Source organism: Hippopotamus amphibius, chromosome 11 (genome assembly GCF_030028045.1).
Source record: "Hippopotamus amphibius kiboko isolate mHipAmp2 chromosome 11, mHipAmp2.hap2, whole genome shotgun sequence".
Taxonomy (NCBI): Eukaryota; Metazoa; Chordata; class Mammalia; order Artiodactyla; family Hippopotamidae; genus Hippopotamus; species Hippopotamus amphibius.
In genome coordinates this window covers 99007989-99025196 of record NC_080196.1, presented here as the reverse complement: position 1 = coordinate 99025196, position 17208 = coordinate 99007989, and the positions used below count along the sequence as shown (strand labels likewise).

At 42.5% G+C, this 17208-nt stretch overlaps 1 protein-coding gene and 1 pseudogene across 14 annotated transcripts in view; one reads left to right on the top strand and one right to left on the bottom strand.

Moving 5' to 3' along the window:
• ZNF532 (zinc finger protein 532) overlaps nucleotides 1–17208 on the bottom strand; it is a 103464-nt gene that overhangs the window by 34327 nt on the left and 51929 nt on the right. For all 14 annotated transcript variants that reach the window (XM_057698357.1, XM_057698352.1, XM_057698355.1 and 11 more), the window contains 2 exons: nucleotides 8562–8743; nucleotides 3757–3933 (listed from right to left, as the gene is read on the bottom strand). In XM_057698357.1, the coding sequence (XP_057554340.1) occupies nucleotides 3757–3933; nucleotides 8562–8743 (359 nt within the window). The remainder of the gene's footprint in view (nucleotides 1–3756; nucleotides 3934–8561; nucleotides 8744–17208) is intronic.
• Nucleotides 6203–6509, top strand: LOC130831006 (60S ribosomal protein L36-like; annotated as a pseudogene).

Sequence of the window (17208 nt, the reverse complement as noted above, 5' to 3'; positions counted from 1 at the left end):
TGGGATCTGGTGAGGAGATTCCTGCCAGAGTACGATCCTGAGTCCAGCTGTGAGGAAGCGGGGATGCACCAGGAAGGTGGGTCATCCTTAGAACACGAGGCAGGTATCCTCTGCTGTGTGAGAGGGGGACCGACTGAGCAACTGCTCCAGGTGGAAGCATGCGGATGGGACAATTAAATGCAAAGTGTGCTCCTGGACTGGATTTTGCACCAGGAAGAAAGAAAGGAAAAAAAAAAAAAGATAATATCTCAACAGTTGGAGAAATTTTCATGGGTTCTGTGAACTGGATGGTCATGTAACCCACGCTGATTCCTGGTTGGGAGGCCAGATGGTGGTAATAATAGACATGAGTGTCCTTTTTGGGAGGAGAGGCAGAACACACTCAAATATTTATGTCACGACGCCCAATTATTCCTAAATAGGAGAAAGAGAGGGAGGGCCACAGAGAGAAAACTGAAAGGATGAAGTAAATGTCAGAAATGCTGAAAACCGGGGGATCTGGGTGAAAGGGACACACAAGTTCTCCACAGTGTTCTTCCAACTTTTCTGCAGGATAGACATGATTACGAAATTAAAAACTGGTGCTAATGTCAAAAAAGAAAAGTCTAAATAAGGGTACCACGAATCTCACAGACAGAGTGATAGACCGTGACCACAAAGCAGACTCTCCAACTACAATGCACGAAATAACCACAGGGAGACTGTCAGGCAGAGGGGAGGGACGGCACTCCAGACAGGGAGACCAGTTTGCACAAAGGCAGCGTCTACACGACACAGCGTGATAGGGACAGTGTGGCTGGACACCCTGGCATGTGAGACAGGCAGGGGAGGTACTTTGAAAGCTGAACCTAAAAGTCTGACCTGATCCCAACTGCAAGACTGAGTGACGGCAGGATAACTGGACTAGAACAAAGGACGGGAGGCGGCAGGGGATAGAAGGGAGGGGAAGGAAAACAGGAGGTGGGAAAGAAATAAAAAGTAAACCCAAATACCCACCCTCGATCAGGACAAAGTGCCACACTTGAATATAAAAGCACATGAATAAAGGAGTCTAAGCTCAAAACTGCTGCCAACTGCCTGAACCACCACTGAGTGAGTCCAGCTGGGTACAAAGCACGGTCCCAAGCAGGACACGTCCCCACACCTCCTGGAGGTGAATCTGCACCCTCACAGATGGGACACAGGCTCAGAGAGCAGAGAATCTGCTGGATGCTGTGTAAATCCCAGGGCTGTGATTTGAGCTCAGCACTGTCTGAATCAAAGTCCTCTACCATGCCGCTATTATAGTTCTGTACTGTTTTATTTCTTAGGATCTTGTTCCCAAACTCCGTCTCTTACACAATTCTTCACTTTGAAGTCCTCATTTCTATACTTATATACATTTAGAATAGGCAAATAGAAGGCAGGGCAAAGCAGCCAAAGAGGTTGCTGGTTAATCAGACGTCCAGGAAGATATGAAAACAGTCCCAAGACTGTATCACCATAAAGTCTAGTAGTGGACATTCAAAATGATCTCAAATTACCCAGAAAAGACTAAAAGGTGTTCAAAGTTCCCTTTGACACAGCAGGGAAACATGCCCGACCACACACTGGAACATAAGGAACAAAAGCACTGGAATGGTACCTGCATATAATAATCACTACATAAACACCTGTGAAATAAAAATTATATGTCGTGCTTTTCAAGCTGAGATGCTGGGACTGCAGGTCTTTGTGGCTATATTTTCAGACTTCCATATATTCTCTAACGAAAATGGGGGGGATTTTTATATTGATCTTTTAAAATTAACATAATTCATTTGCATAACTTTGAGTCATTTGCATAAAACCACCTGTTAACCAAAGACTGCTGGGAGATTTTGTGCCCGAGGTTCTACCAGAGTGGAGTTCACTTTAACAGAACAGAGATCTGACATGGAAAGAAAGCTTCTGGGCTCAAATGGAGGCCAACCAGCTTCCGGCAGGGCACAGGAAGGCAGGCTTTACAGGAGTGTGCATAGGGAAAGGTGGCCCCAAGGCCCCTGTAATACAGGTGACAATCACAGGGCCCAAGGAGCAGTACCTGCTGCTGCAGGGAGGACTCATCTCCCTGAATCAATGCTGTTAACTGAGTTCACTGGTCTGGGAGTTTTGTGGTATTTCACTTGTAAATCTGTTTTAGTTTTATAGTTTAAAACTCAATCGTTAATGCCTATCTTTGGGCTTGCACTTGTTAAAAAAAACCATTGTGACAGAAAAAAGTTTTTAAGAAAGTACTGGAATAATTTTTTTCCTATACGTTACTGAAATTTGAGGAATATTGTTTTCATTTACTTTAATCATTTGCTGAGCTGTATTCCCAGGTTAACAACTACTGTTCCAGATTTCATACACATTCCAGTCAATAAAGTTTTATTTATTTGAATAAAAAATCAAGTCAAAAATTATATTCACTGGTGGGCTGGGCGGGGGATAAGGCAGGTTATGCGAGTGTCCAAAAGGCTCATGACCAGGAACACTGAAGGCTGTTTAACTAAAATTCACTAATGTCCATCTTCAAAGTTAAGACACCAAGGTGTATATGAATCCCCTAATTTGTAATGTTTCATTTTGAAGATCTGCAAAGATCAGAGTGAAGGTCCTATTAGAATAGAACCCCATTTTCTCATAGTTTTTAAGTAAACAGAGTCACTTCTATTGTGTTTAGCCAATAACATTTCCCCCAAACTTTAAACGTTAAAGTCAGACATACATAACATGGCATATCCGAATATCCTCCCCCACCCCTCCAATACCTCCATACAGAGTTTTAGACAAAACTCACCAATAGGTTTCAGGCAGCAAATCTAGCCTCCCAAAAGCATCAAATCCCAAACTGCCGTAAACAACTCAGGGAGAACATCAGCCCCCGGCATCGGATCCAGGGCGGCGTGCACCTCCGGGGACCCAGGGCGGCGTGCACCTCCGGGGACCCAGGAAGCAGGGATGGAGCTGAGGCCATGGGCTCTCCGTGCGCCAGAGAGAGGGGCCACATGCTGTGCATTTTAAACATGTCACCCTGCACCGTGCTTTATCCTCACACAAATCCCGGGACGGAAGCACGACCCTCACTTCACAGGGGTCAGTGCCGGCCCTAGGTCACACAGCCAGTGGGTGGCGGCAGGATTCTGACTCGGGCGCCCTCACTGCCTTCCTCTTTGCTAAGCTGCCTCCACTGCCGGTGGAGCCCCTACCTGTCTGCTGAAAACACCACTTAAGGACTGAAGACTCAACAAGGCATACCCCGACAAAATTAAGAGCGAGATTAAGGCAAAGAATGAAATTCACTTTTTACTAATCAAGGATTTATATTGGCTATGAAATTAAATCCAGGAACCAGTGTCTTAAGTTGACTTTATCTTATAAACGTGACTGTGAAAAGTGTGTCCTGTAAGAAAGAAACTATGAAAATTGAAATAGTCTTCCAAGAACCTACTAAAAATCATCTTAAGAAAAAGAACAAAATCATCTTAAGAAAAAGAACAAAATTGATAAATATTCACGTGTTTAGCAAACACTGACAACAAAAGCATAAACAGTAAGTGACATTTTTGGACAAAGACTTCCCCCTGGACAGGACTGAAAGGCTTAGGCAGTTATGAGCTATACTTCACAGAGCATCCAAACCTGCACATTGGCATAATTTTTCATATCTTAAATTTTACCCCACAGAACTACCACCTCCTCTAAATTACTAATAAAGAACTGGGGGAAAGGCCGAAAAGCAGCACGACTTACTTTGGCTCTCCTATCTTGATGCCGGGATGCTGTGTATAGGCATGAGAATGTGTGCTTGGGGCAGACTTAAATGCCATTGGACAGATAGGACACTTGTAGAAGACTTCACAGTGAGAACCTTGAATGTGAGACTTCAGTGCGGCCACATCAGAGTACACAACATTGCAATGCACACATCTGTTAGAAAATAAACACACGGTCGTTAGCACAAGACCATTACACATGTGTGACTTAACTGTGTAAAACGGGGTAAAATGAACATATTTTAAATAGCCCTTTTAGGTTCTTAATGGCTAAGTGTGGGGGAGTTTTTTCTATTTATAACAGATCAAATTATTTTTATATACTTGAGAAAGAATCATGAAGAACGAAAATAAAACTCTAATGGACTATTTGAGCATCTTTAAAGTTTCTAGGAATGAACATCCAGACTCCAGACTGTGGTGAGACCAAGGCACCGTGGGGCCATGTCAAGGCCATGACCACAGCAAGACCCTATGACTCCTGGCTTTGAGAGAACCCCCACATGCTGGATTCTGAGGTTCCCACCCATCCCCAATACCGAATGGAAGAAATCTTTGCTATCTAATCCTACATGCCATCAACAGAGGGACCCAGAGGAACAAATGAGTACTGGCTCCAAAGCCACGGCCACTGTGTCCTGTCCACTCTGAGGCACTGAACGTTGGTGGAAGCTACAGAGAAAGTCAACCACCTGGTGTGTTTGTCTCCTGGAAATTCAATTTAAGTACACTTACATTTGTTTAAGAAACGACGTGAATGATAAACTTCTGAAAAACCAATCTCCCTATATAAATTGCCTCTGTACCTAACCTCTTCTTGAATTTCTAATAATGTGATGACTAGCTCAACTCCTCACTCAAATCTAGTCATACAGAAACAAACTTTAAAACTTGGAGACACTTCTCCCCAACCTCATCTTTCTCATGCAAGGACTCCCAGTACCACTTACAGCCCATCCACTTATCACCTAGTCATCCTTTGTTCACACCTGAAAATTATCTGAGACTGGTCTCTCCGTGGACAGACCTTTCACACACCTGGCAGCCACGCCCTGGGTGTGAGTGTGAGAGCTGACCTGGGGGGAGGAAGGCTGCAGACCGGGCTGCCTTCCAGGGGCTGGCATCCACGTGAAGCTGCTCTTAGAACCTCCCTCCGAATCAAGGAGCGGCTTCCAGAGCAGCACAGGAGTGGCACGCTGAGTTACATGTGTTCTATAAAGCGTGCCCAGTTACGCTTTGCGAGCATTTTATAAAAATCATAATTAATGCCTTAGCATTTTAAATGACCTAAGGCATCATGGTCAGCAGCATATACATTCAAAGCACTAAATACAGGAGAACAGATGAGGAAAGCTCCTCTGTCCTACCTACTTGAACTACTATTTTAGGCAATAAAGCCACCCAAGCGCACTGAAACAATTCTGAGTTAACTTGAACGTGGGTGGTCTTGAACGGGTTATTGAGCCTCTCTGGGCTGGTTTCTCATTCATTAAATGAGAAGACTTGGACTAGGCAATTTCATAGTCCTTCCCAACCCCAGAAGCCAGTAATTCCTATGAAAGAGGACGATTACATAAAACAAAGCTAGATGGGTTACTAACCATCAGTTAAACAAAAGAATCTGCTGCACTGTGAATCATAAAATATTTTTCCCATCAAGAGTACAAAGGTGGTATTCAAAGGGCAAAACACCAAGGAAGGGCTGATTCTCTGAAGTCGCCTGAACAGAGAGGAAGATTTAATCCCTAAGAAAATAAACAGGAGGTTAGGGAACCTACAGCTGATAGAAGGATGTGGCTAAGGCTTGGTCCAAAGAGCCTCATGGAGGCCAAGGGAAAACATGCCCCCCTCCTTTAATGTGAGGAAAGAAAGTAGAAAAATTTAAAAGAGCTTAAGAGAAAGCTGTTAAATATCTGCCTACGAGTGGAAGAAAAGATTCACGGGCAACAGGGGCCAATATGCAATGTAAATATGATAGAAAAATAGAAGGAGAATTTGAAAGGTTTGTACCATGTCCTAATGCTACTGAAAATCCAGTCTATTAATTAATAAATACTTAACTTAGTTGAAGCCCTGTGTGTTCTGAGTACCAATCAAACTTCTCTTAATTAAAAACAAATGTTTACAGTACACAATCCTATAATTCCCCTTTCTAGATACAGATCTAAGGGATCAAGAAGCAGGAAAATGCAGAGAAATACATGACTTTTACCAAATCAACCAGAAGCCAGAAGTGACTCCCTCAGTATCTGGGAGATGCAATAAGACGAGGAAGAGAGCAGACAAGGCACACGAACCCAGGAGGAGACAAAGTCAGGCTGGGAACCATGCTAGAGATGCTCCTCTGGCTAAAAATAACATTAAATGATTTTTTAAATTGGAAAAACAACTTCTGCCACTGCAGCCATTGAAGGGCAGCAGTCATGGCTCTGTGCCACCCCATGGCCATGGGCCTCAACAAGGGCCACAAAGTGACTAAGAACATGACCAAGCCAAGGCACAGCCGCCGCCGCGGGCGACCCACCAGCACACCAATTTCATGCGGGACGTGATCCGGGAGGTGTGAGGCTTATGAGCAGCGGGCCATGGAGTGGCTCCAGGTCTCCAAGGACAAGCGGGCCCTCAAGTTCATCAAGAAAAGGGTGAGGACACATCTGTGCCAAGAGGAAGAAAGAGGAGCTGAGCAACGTCTTGGCCATGATGAGGGAAGCGGCGGCCAAGAAGGACTGAACCTTTTCCCCTCTGCGCACAATAAAACCTTTTCAAGGAAAAAAAAAAATGGAAAAACTATAAAGCCAAAATGGAGGGGAAAATGTACAAGGTCAACGGGCTGCTAAACCCCAGCCAAGTAGCAGACTGGACCATTATTTGAAATGACAGGGAAAAAACTAGGGTCAAATTCTATTCTATGACTAAAGAGGTAAAACATCAACATACAAACAGCATTTTTATAGCTCTTGTAACCTTCAAATGCAAGAAAAAAAAATCTACACTAAACACAGATATTTTAGTAAAAACTCAAAGTGCCAAATTTAAGCAACTCTGTGAATGAGAACTCACTTAGAAAAGCCCATCGCTTGCTTTTCTTCTTTTCCCTCTCATTCACAAAGCAAGGGATGGGCTTTTCCAAGTGAGTTCATTACTTTTCGCCTGTCTGCAGAGCTTTTGTTTTCATTTAGGAAAGATACCAGGAATAGCTAGAATTATAGAAGTCTTACTTCCTTTATTCATTCCAATTTCAGTTTACTTTCACTATATTAGAAAAATCAACTATAAATGTCTGAGGAAATTGGCATCCGTTAAAAGAACTGCACTAGTAAAATGTTATAGAACTGCTTTCTGTATTAAACAAAGAATTCAGTAATAAGAGCTTCCAAACATGGGATAAAAACCAAAGTATCATTGTGTATGAATTCTGTGGAATCAGGGGCACCGTCAACGTGGAACATTCCACTTAAGCTCTTAGCGTGCTTTCAGATTATCCTGTTTTGCTCTATAACATACCCATGAAGATAGAGGTAAACATCACACCGATTTCATAGACAGGGCACCAAGGCACAGAGAACACATGAATCACCACACAATGAGCGGCAGGACTGGTACCAAAAACCCTGGTTTCTAAATTTCCAAACCAAAGGTTTTCTGCTAGGGTGGCTCCCTGTTCATTAAACATCTGTGCATCACAGGGTTGGAGGCATGAGATAAAAATGTGAGGTAAGTCTCAGTGTCCAAAAAAATGGACAGAACCACCTAGAAACTGGTGATGCCACAACCTAAATGTAACTGAAATAAAACTGTTAAATCATACCAACTGGCCTTCGTTTTTATAAAACATCATAACTATATTACAACTGAAAAAAAAAATCATTGTATATTAACAGTCTAATATCAATGACAGCAAGTGACCAAACGTTCAAGTTTAAGATAAATACCCAACACAGTAATACCTCTATTAACAAAGACACTGTGTATCAATGACGTGTTTTCTTGGTCAACCTTCACTGGGTCAAAACGTACAGGAACAAAATATTCCCAAAAGGTACAGGCATGCATTTCGGAAGGTCACAAAGTGGAGGATGAAGTTCAAATGCATCATCACTCAATACGAAACGGACACTGAGATTCGTCACATTTTGTAAAAGACTAAACTAACATTAGATTCGTCAGACGTTGTAAAAGACACATCTGACAATCTTAAGGGGCAGTGAAAGGGGCCACAGTTAAGATGTGCAGAGACGAGGGAGGAGCCTGGACGCGGGCAATGGAGGAGAAGGAATAAAGTAAGGTGACGTGGGGTGGAAGGCTCTTCCAGAAGGAGTGATGGTAGGAAAGGACATACATCCGACCCTTCCACAGGATGAGATAAAAGTAAGGGACCATCGCACCCTTCCTGTTTTGGTGAGAGGAGAGGAAGTATGCAGAGGTACAGAAATGCACTGTATTCTTGCAGGGGTTAAAGGCAGACAGCATGATAACAAAAGTATGCTAGAAAGGGCGCAGAAAGTATAAAGGCTCTAACAGTCCATACAGGCCAAACCTTGCCACGTGCAATTGTGCCTGGAAGGATGGACCCTATCTACCCGTGGCTTCGTGTGGACCAGAGTCAATACATTAAAGGATTCAAACGGATCAACTCTACCACCAATAAGCTAGGCACTCAGAGGATCTGTTAGTCGAGGTATCACTGTATGACCCCGAAAACGATGTGCACAGACCACTCTGAACCCTGTGTCCTCAAACGTGAATAAGCTTTACTTGAACGGAAATGAACAACATACTGACCGAAAACCAACTCTCCGCGTGTAGTGCAGACAGTTCTTGGTGACGTGGGTCTGGAAGTGCACCGACCTGCAGATGGCCCCACACTCGGGGCAGGTGTAGGGAGACTTGTGCTGATGGATTCTCTGGTGAGATGCGTAACTGCACTGGTTAGGAAGCAGCATCTGGCAGACAGTGCAAGTCTTCTAAACAAACCAAAGGGGGAAACAGGGTTGGTCCTACGAAGTATTTTCTGATATGCAAAGAAGCTTGGTTAAACCTCAAAATCAGTATACGTCGGTCATTTCAAATACTACGATAACTGACTCTAAGCCCAAAGAGAAAGGAAACTTAAAAGTTAAATGGTCAACATAAAATGCTTTACGCTGTAACAGACAAAATAATATGTACTATGTAGTCAGGCTCATCCCGAAATCCATGTAAAGAGAATGTTAGCTTTAGGTAGAGTTTCAATTTTGTTACTTTTACATTTTTTTTTTTTAGTGTGAAGAAGAGGTATTCTTATAAAGTGTGCTAGCAAATCTAATGTATAATTAACTTTAAAATACAAGTTTATGGGCATCTATCTCGACAGTAGTCAGAATTTCCACAACTCAAAAAACTTTCTTCAAAACAATAAAAATTAGTGGCTAATCCAGTTTTCTTTCCTTCTTTTTTCTTTTTTTTTTTTGTCACTTAACTTGAGATCTGAAATACAGGAATGCAAAAGAATGGCCATAGCAATTACTTGTTCTTTTTTGCACATGAATTGGTCTCTTAAATGAATTGGCCATTATATGATTTATGATTAAAACTAACGAACCAAGTTTAGATACATAAATTCAGATATTAAATTGAAACCACAGAGCTTAAAATCAAATCACATATAAACTAAAACTGAGATTGAAATCCTCTTTGGAAAGGGCTCTACACCATTAACTAACCAGGAAAAACTGAAACACGCTACATATTTTCATCCCCTTAGATGTAAGCACTAAACATGGCATATTTTTAAAACACAAAAAACTTAAAGTAAATATAAATAGAGGACTTAATTACTTCCACTCCAAAAATAAACCTAACATAGCAGAAGATAAAATGTGTTTGAATACTATTTGGACATTTGTGCAACAAGTATCCACTATCTTCTAAAATGTATAATTTTTATTAAAGTCAGTTAAAGAAAGCCTCAAAATATAGACTTGAGCTAAAATTGAAACAATCTTGTAGATGGACAACAGAACTAAGACATTTTCCAAAGGCTTTTTATTCTTTTAGCTTTTGAATCAAGCAAATTAAGGTTTAAACTTCTGAGGAACTTAAACTAAGAAAAATTAGAAACTCACTTGAAAATTCTTTCTTGGTTCTCTCCTGAAAGGACTAAAATACAAATTTTATCCCATAAAATGTTTATTGCAGTCACAAAGTAAGAACATTACAGGCAGCTTTGATGAGGTTAAGCATCATTTAAAAATAGCATTCCTTTTCTAATAATACATATTCCAAAGGTTAAAACAAGCCACAGCAACGCAAACCAATCAACAGATGCATTAATTATAAAATCCTGGTGACATCTACATTATCACAGGTAAACATCTGTTTCTTTGAACTAAGGTCATCTCACGTTTACCACAGTCATTCATCCCAAGCAGTGAATTATAATGTTTGAATTTCCACAGGCATCTCAGAACATCTTGCACTTACTTGGGAATAAAACCAGTGTTTTCTACACTCACGTCAAAACATTTTATTTTTATCATATGTATTGAGCCCATTCCACTATGATAGGAGTGGTGAACTATGTCCCTTAAATAGATAAACTTAGATACATCATCTCATTTGATTCTCATGATAACCTATGAAGTAGACAACACTATCTCCAGTTTACAGATGAAGAAAAGAAGTTTAGAAAAGTTAAGAAACTTGCCAAGGCTGCACAGGTATTAGGTGGAAGAACCAGGATTTGAACCGGGCTCTGAATAATCCCAAGGCCTGTGACAGAGGGGGGAGTGGGATGGGGTTACAAGGAGTAAACAAACAAAAACACCCCCTGGGGGGGTGGAGGCTATTGGCAAATGCACCTGAAGGCCACAGAGGACTGTCGTCAGGCTTATAGGCCACTGTTCCCCCGCCCCCAGCGTCTCTTTCATGGAGAGTTGATGTGCTTCTACCACTTTTATTACAGGGAAAGACAGCAACAAAAATAAAACAGAAAATCTAAAAAGGAGACAAAGTACGTATTCCCTAAGCTGAAAAGAATTTTCACATGATCTCTCATCAAGACGTTCACAAACACCCTTCATGATACACATAAAATTCACAATGACTTAAACACACTCCTCTATTGCATGCTCATATGTTTATAATACACATAACTATATAGACTGTTATGGATGTGCTGGCGGGTGAAAGGGCTCTGTTACTAGCAGGTTAACTAAGATAAGTATCAAAATTATTCAAGAAGAGGTTTTGTTAATTAAAGTTGTTCTTTATGATAGAAATCTCTGACTGCAAAGACTATGAAGAATGCTTTAGAGTAACAAGGTCACCCAAATACCAACGATTCAATAAAGACCTCTTTCACACCAGTTCTTGGAGAGGGGGTGCATTCCCTTCACACTGCACTGTGCCGCGGGACCGTCCTCGTGGCCTCAGGGCTCTGTGAGAGCAGGTGGCAGCATCGGCCCTCGAGGTCCCCACCAGCCTCTGACGAGCTACAGGAACCTGCACTCAGCCATTTTTCCGGGCTGAGGCTCCTCGCCCACTTCAGGTACAGAAGTACAGGCAAGAGTGGGGGCCCGTGCGGGCGACAGCCCCAGATCACAATGTCTCCGTATTACTGAAACGGGAGAATGCAGTCTCTGGGAAATCACATCAGATAAAGCTCTTTAGTTTGTACACACAGAGGCACACATACCCGTGTACAGCCTGTGCTGACGCCCATGTTTCTCTGTTTACCTGCTCCCGCTCCATTCTATTCTGAGAACGCGCAAGCTGTCTGGACTGCAGACATTCTCTTCCTGGATACGTGTGTGACCACAACAATTTTAAACTCACGTGACATGGTTTAACCTGTTTTCCCTCCAGGTTTATCCACTGCCCGTGCGTTAGATAATGTGTCCTCTCTGCTTCCTGACACAATGGTGACGGATCATAGCCCAGAAGAGCAGATGCCATTAGCTTCTCTGGGATACTAGGAATTTACAGCACTGACACACGTTCTCTGGATCTGGGGGATGCCTTTGAGCATGGGGACAAGCCAAGATCTCTTGTGGTCTACAAGAATCTGTCCTTTTGTTGCTTTAAATCAAAGAAACAAAAATGTATCTTAAAACTCTGACTCTCTACTATACAAGTTGAGGCTAAAGCAGTTTAACATGATGGTACCTGCCTTTTGAACAGAAAACAGTATAATAAAATGCATTTAAACAGTTTCATGTGTCTTTTGACAGTTTACTTGTCATCTGAAAATGGAAAACATTTGCGGTACTTGGGTGACAAGCAGCTAATTTCAAGTCTGGGGCAGACTCATTTGCTCTGAGAACTGCTACTTTTTAAAGTAAAAGATTACTTTTTCAATAGTCAGGTAACACGAGAAAGCTGAAAATGAAGCTGAAAGGTAATCACACTCATACTTGACAACTACCTGTATCGCACCTTCCATGCCCAATCCTGGCACAGAAATCGATGGCTGGGCCTCCCACGCAGGCTGTGAGGAGGGGAACGGGGCACATTGGGGCTCTGGTAAGGATTCAGACAGCCTTAGGGCTCGGCATCCTCTTTGTATACGTGAGGGATTATCTGAGTAACAAGGAAAATAACTCCATGTGTTTCAACTCATATTTAAGGGAGAAAAGTAGCCTGGGAAATATACAAGGGAAAAGATGAGGAAGGCAAGGGAAATGTGAGTAAATACAGCATCTACTTATGCTTAAATTTCAAACAGACCAAAAGCCTGCAACGGCACAAAACTCACTGATCCAGAGGTCAAGACACTGTCAACTTAACAGCCCAGGTGCTACTAAGTGCATTGTTTCTGCCTCATTAACAGCAGTTTCATAATCTTTCATCTACAGTATAAATAATAATAAAATATACCGGTTTGTTTTCTGGCTCTCACTTTCACCCAGTTTCACAATAAGGACACATTTCAGATCTCACTTAAATGGAAGTAACACAAAGGAAGCATTATAGCAGAAATAACTGTAATACCATTGTTCCTAATGCTAGTTGTTGGTGGTAAATTTGTCCTCAAATCATCCTGCGCTAAAAATCCCTAATAAGAGTTGACAGTGATATGAGCAAATTTGCAGAAAGCAGGATGGTCAACACACATAATCTACTCAAATGACTATCACTCAAGAAGACAGACAGGAGCTGATGAGACTGAAGGATATAAACTGGGACAGGGCTGGCCTGACCAAAATTAAAATTAAACATTTAGGAGAGCAGGACCAAAAACCAAGCTAATAATGGTACTTCGGGTGGGCGAGGGAACTGGGGGTGGTGGGCTCCATGGTTTCCAGAAGAAGCTGCTTGAGCAGAGTCTGTCTAGAAACGAGACCTGGTGGAGGCTGCTCGAGATAATTTAATATACCCAGGATGTTCTGTTAATGACGCCCATAAACTCCCTGACCCTAAACTGAATCAGCAACCCCCCAAAATAAGGACCACTGCAGATAAGTCACCTTTATCTGCACCCCTGAAGCTAACCTGAATGTAACCCCAGGGTCCATTCTCACGAGACCCCTATGGTCTCTGCAACTGTAAAGTTCTATGCTTCTGTATCTTTGGTTACAGCATCACAAACTGGGAAGAATAACAAGCAATAAAGAAATCTTGCCTTGGGTCCTGAGTTGGCCACTGATTGGGCATTTGTTTCTTCAAGTAAAATAAAAGGGTTGAGCAAAGGACCTATAACGTCCTCTGATTCTACAGCGGATACAGATTCTACAGGAAGAAAACTGATTTTTACCAATTCAGAGGTTATAATATGCACTTCCAGTCTGTACTTGGCTAAATTTAGTTGTGGTTTTACCAAGAGGTAAAGCAATGACATTCCAGTATGTTTTATTTTCAATTATTAAAACTAAAGGTGTCAGCCCTTAACAGCTTCATGGAGCGGAAGGAAGCTTCTCTAGCCCCTCCACCCACTCCTTTTCTCAATGTGCCCCAAGGCATGAATTATTAATGGAATAGGGTGGAATCTAAACCGCCAACCAGGGCAGATTTACCAGCATTAGAAGTCAACACCCATGTGCTCCACTTTTATTGCCCTGCTTGGTTCTGTGCGGCTGGGAAGGGAAGGGTCCACCCCAGAGGCTCCATCTCACCCCCCACTCCTTGTGGCCTGCCCCCCGGCAGGGTGAGCAGATGCAGGCAGGGCAGACTGACCTGGGCCTGAGCGTGCCTGGGGTCCCGGCTCGGGTTCCAGCTCGGGGGACGCAGGGTAAAGAGGGCCTCGAGCTAAGCCACAGATTCCTACCACGCTGCTCTCACCAGAGACCTGCAGGGGTTTTGCTGAGCCCAGGGCCAGTTACTGATAAAGCAGTACTCTGAGTCTCTGAGTCAATCATTACCTTGTAGAGACTGTCCACAGAACATCTTTAAGGGAAGGAGTAACCAGCAAGGCAGAATTCAGCAAATGCCACCAAAACCTTACTTTATCCCACGACATGCTGGCAAAAGCTCCAGAGCCCGTACACCTTTGTACCGGGAGATGGTGAGAGGAGGTGTGGCACAGACAGCCACGGCTGGTGTCAACAGAAAAAGAGATGCTTTACTGGGTTCAAATAAGCACCCCTGGACTAACCTGGAAAAGGATCCTTTCAAACCATAAACAGGGGTCAAAATATAAATGAGGAGAAAATGAAAGATAAAAAGAAAAGGAATACGGTGCCAAGCTAAACCAAGAACTTGTTCTCAAGAGAAAGGCTGGCGGGACATCCCTGGTGGTGCAGTGGTTAAGAATCCACCTGCCAATGCAGGGGACACACGTCCAAACCCTGGTCCGGGAAGATCCCACATGCCACAGAGCAACTAAGCCCGTGTGCCACAACTAGTGAGCCTGCGCTCTGGAGCCCGCGAACCACAACTACTGAGCCTGAGTGCTGCAACTTACTAAGGCTGTGTGCCTGGAGCCTGTGCTCCACAACAAGAGAAGCACGCACACCACAATGAAGAGCAGCCCCTGCTCACAGCAACTAGAGAAAGCCCACACGCAGCAACGAAGACCCAACGCAGTCAAAAATAAATAATAAATTAATTTATTTTTTTAGAAAAAGGGGGAGAGAGCCTGCATGCAGCAACAAAGACCAAATGAACCCAAAAAAATAAGTTAAGAAAAAAGAGAGAGAGAGAGGCTGGGCTGCAAAAGGGAGAAGAGAGGCTCACTGACAGCTGTCACAGATGGGTCACGACAGAGGTGATTGCACTGAGCAGGGGACATGCCTGAGACTCAAAGAGGAGCTGAGTCCACAGTCAAGCGGAATGCTGTCCTCCCAGGAAGCCTGACTCCAAAATGCGACTGAGGATCACAGACCAGAGGCCTCAAGCAGAGCACAACGATGTAACTACACACACTCTTCTGGAAGACAAAACAGCTACACAAACAAACAGCAAGAAACTTCCACTTCCAGGAAAATGGAATAGAAGTACCTCTCTATTCCTTCCACTAAGTACAACTAACATTGCTGGGCATATATAGAACAAACATATGGAGAATCTGAAAGGCAGAGAGAAGGCAAGCTGGCTAGGGACCTCGGGACCCAAGGAATGACAGTTATGAGTTCTCTGGGGTTCTTTTTGCCTCACGGATCCCAGATTTGGAGCTGAGGAAACTGGGAACCCAGAAACACCAATGGGTGCAGACAAAAAAGTCCCCAACAAAAGCCTGCTCTCTGTAGCCAAAGGACCTGGAAAGGGGCAGCCTAGCAAAAGAGACAATTACTGCTCTATTCCAGCCAAACACCCCAGGAAACACTATGGCCCCACCCGCAACACGCCACGTCTAGGTGGAGCCCAGACCTCTCTGCCCTTGAGGCTGTAATAAGGTGCCCTAATACCCGTGACCGGATGGTATCAGAGAAGGCAGCAGGGAAGTGGGACTTTCAACCCTACCAAGTGACAAGGAGTCCCTCCACCAGCCCAGTGGGTGTTTAAAAAAGTCCCAAAAAAGAAATCTCCAGGCCCAGATGGTTTCACTAGAGAATTCTATCAAATATTTAAAGAAAATAACACCAATTATAAGTCCCTTCCTATACGAATACAGATGCAAAATATTAGCAAATACAATTTACAATATATAAAAAGAATTATACACCTTGATCAAGTGAGATTCATTCCAGAGATGCAAGGCTGGTTCAATATCTGGAAAAAAAAAATCAATGTAGTCTACCCCCCCACCCCACCAAAATACCCTAAATCTAATAATGAGTTTAACAAAGACAAGGGATACATGATAAATATACCAAAATTAATTGTTTTTCCATATGTTAGCAACAAACATGTAAACACTGAAAAATATAATACCGTTTACAACTGCCCACATGCGGGGTTGGGGGTGAGGGGACGGACAGGGGACTGCCAACAAAACACGTAAAGAAAGAAGCAAAGCTAGCAAACAAAACATGAATAACACTTGTATGATAAAAACTACAAAATGATAAATCAAAGAAGAGCTAAACAAATGGAGAGACATTCTTTGTTCATGGACTGAAAGACTCAACATAATAAAGAAAAGAATTCTCCCCGAATTGATATGCAGGTTTAACATAATTCCTATCAAAATTCCAACAAGATTTTCTTCGTATACATAAACAAGACTAAACATATGGAAAGCAAAAGAACCAGAATAGCTTAAAAAATTTTTGAGAAAAAAGACTAAAGTTGGAAGAATCAGTCTACCAGAGTCCCAGAAATGGCCCCATAAATATGCCCAGCTGATATCTGACAAACTGCAAAGGCAATTCTTTGGGGGAAAGACAGCCTTCTGGACAAATGGTATTGGAGAAAAAGGACATGCATGGAGAAAAAGAAATCTCAACCTAAGTCTCACACATTATACAAAAATTAACCCAAAATGGATCACAGACTTAAACATAAATCATAAAACTGAAAAATTTTTAGAAGAAAACATAAAAGAAGGTTATCAGAATCTAGAGGAAAGAGTTCTTAGTCCTGACACCAAAAGCACAAGCCATAACAGAGAAAACTGATAAATGGGACTTCATCAAAATTAACATCTACTCTACCAAAGAGCTAATAAGATGAAAGAAGCCACAGCCCAGGAGAAAGACTTGTGACCACATACCAACAAAGGACCAGTATCTAAAATATATCAAGCACTCTTAACACTCAACAGCAAAAACAAACAAAAAAACTAATCAGAAAATGGACAAAAGACAAGAAGAGACAATGCTCCAAAAAGGATATGCCAATGGCAAACAGACATAAAAAGATGTTCAACATCATTAGCTATGAACACAAATTAAAACCACAAGACGTCACTACACACCTATCCGATGGCTAAAATAAAACATGATGCCACCACCAAATGCTGGTCAGGATGTGGAGAAACTAGATCACTCATACAACTGCTCTTGAGATTTAAAATTGTACAGCCACTGTGGAAAAGAATTTCTTGAGAATATAAATATGCAACTACCATACA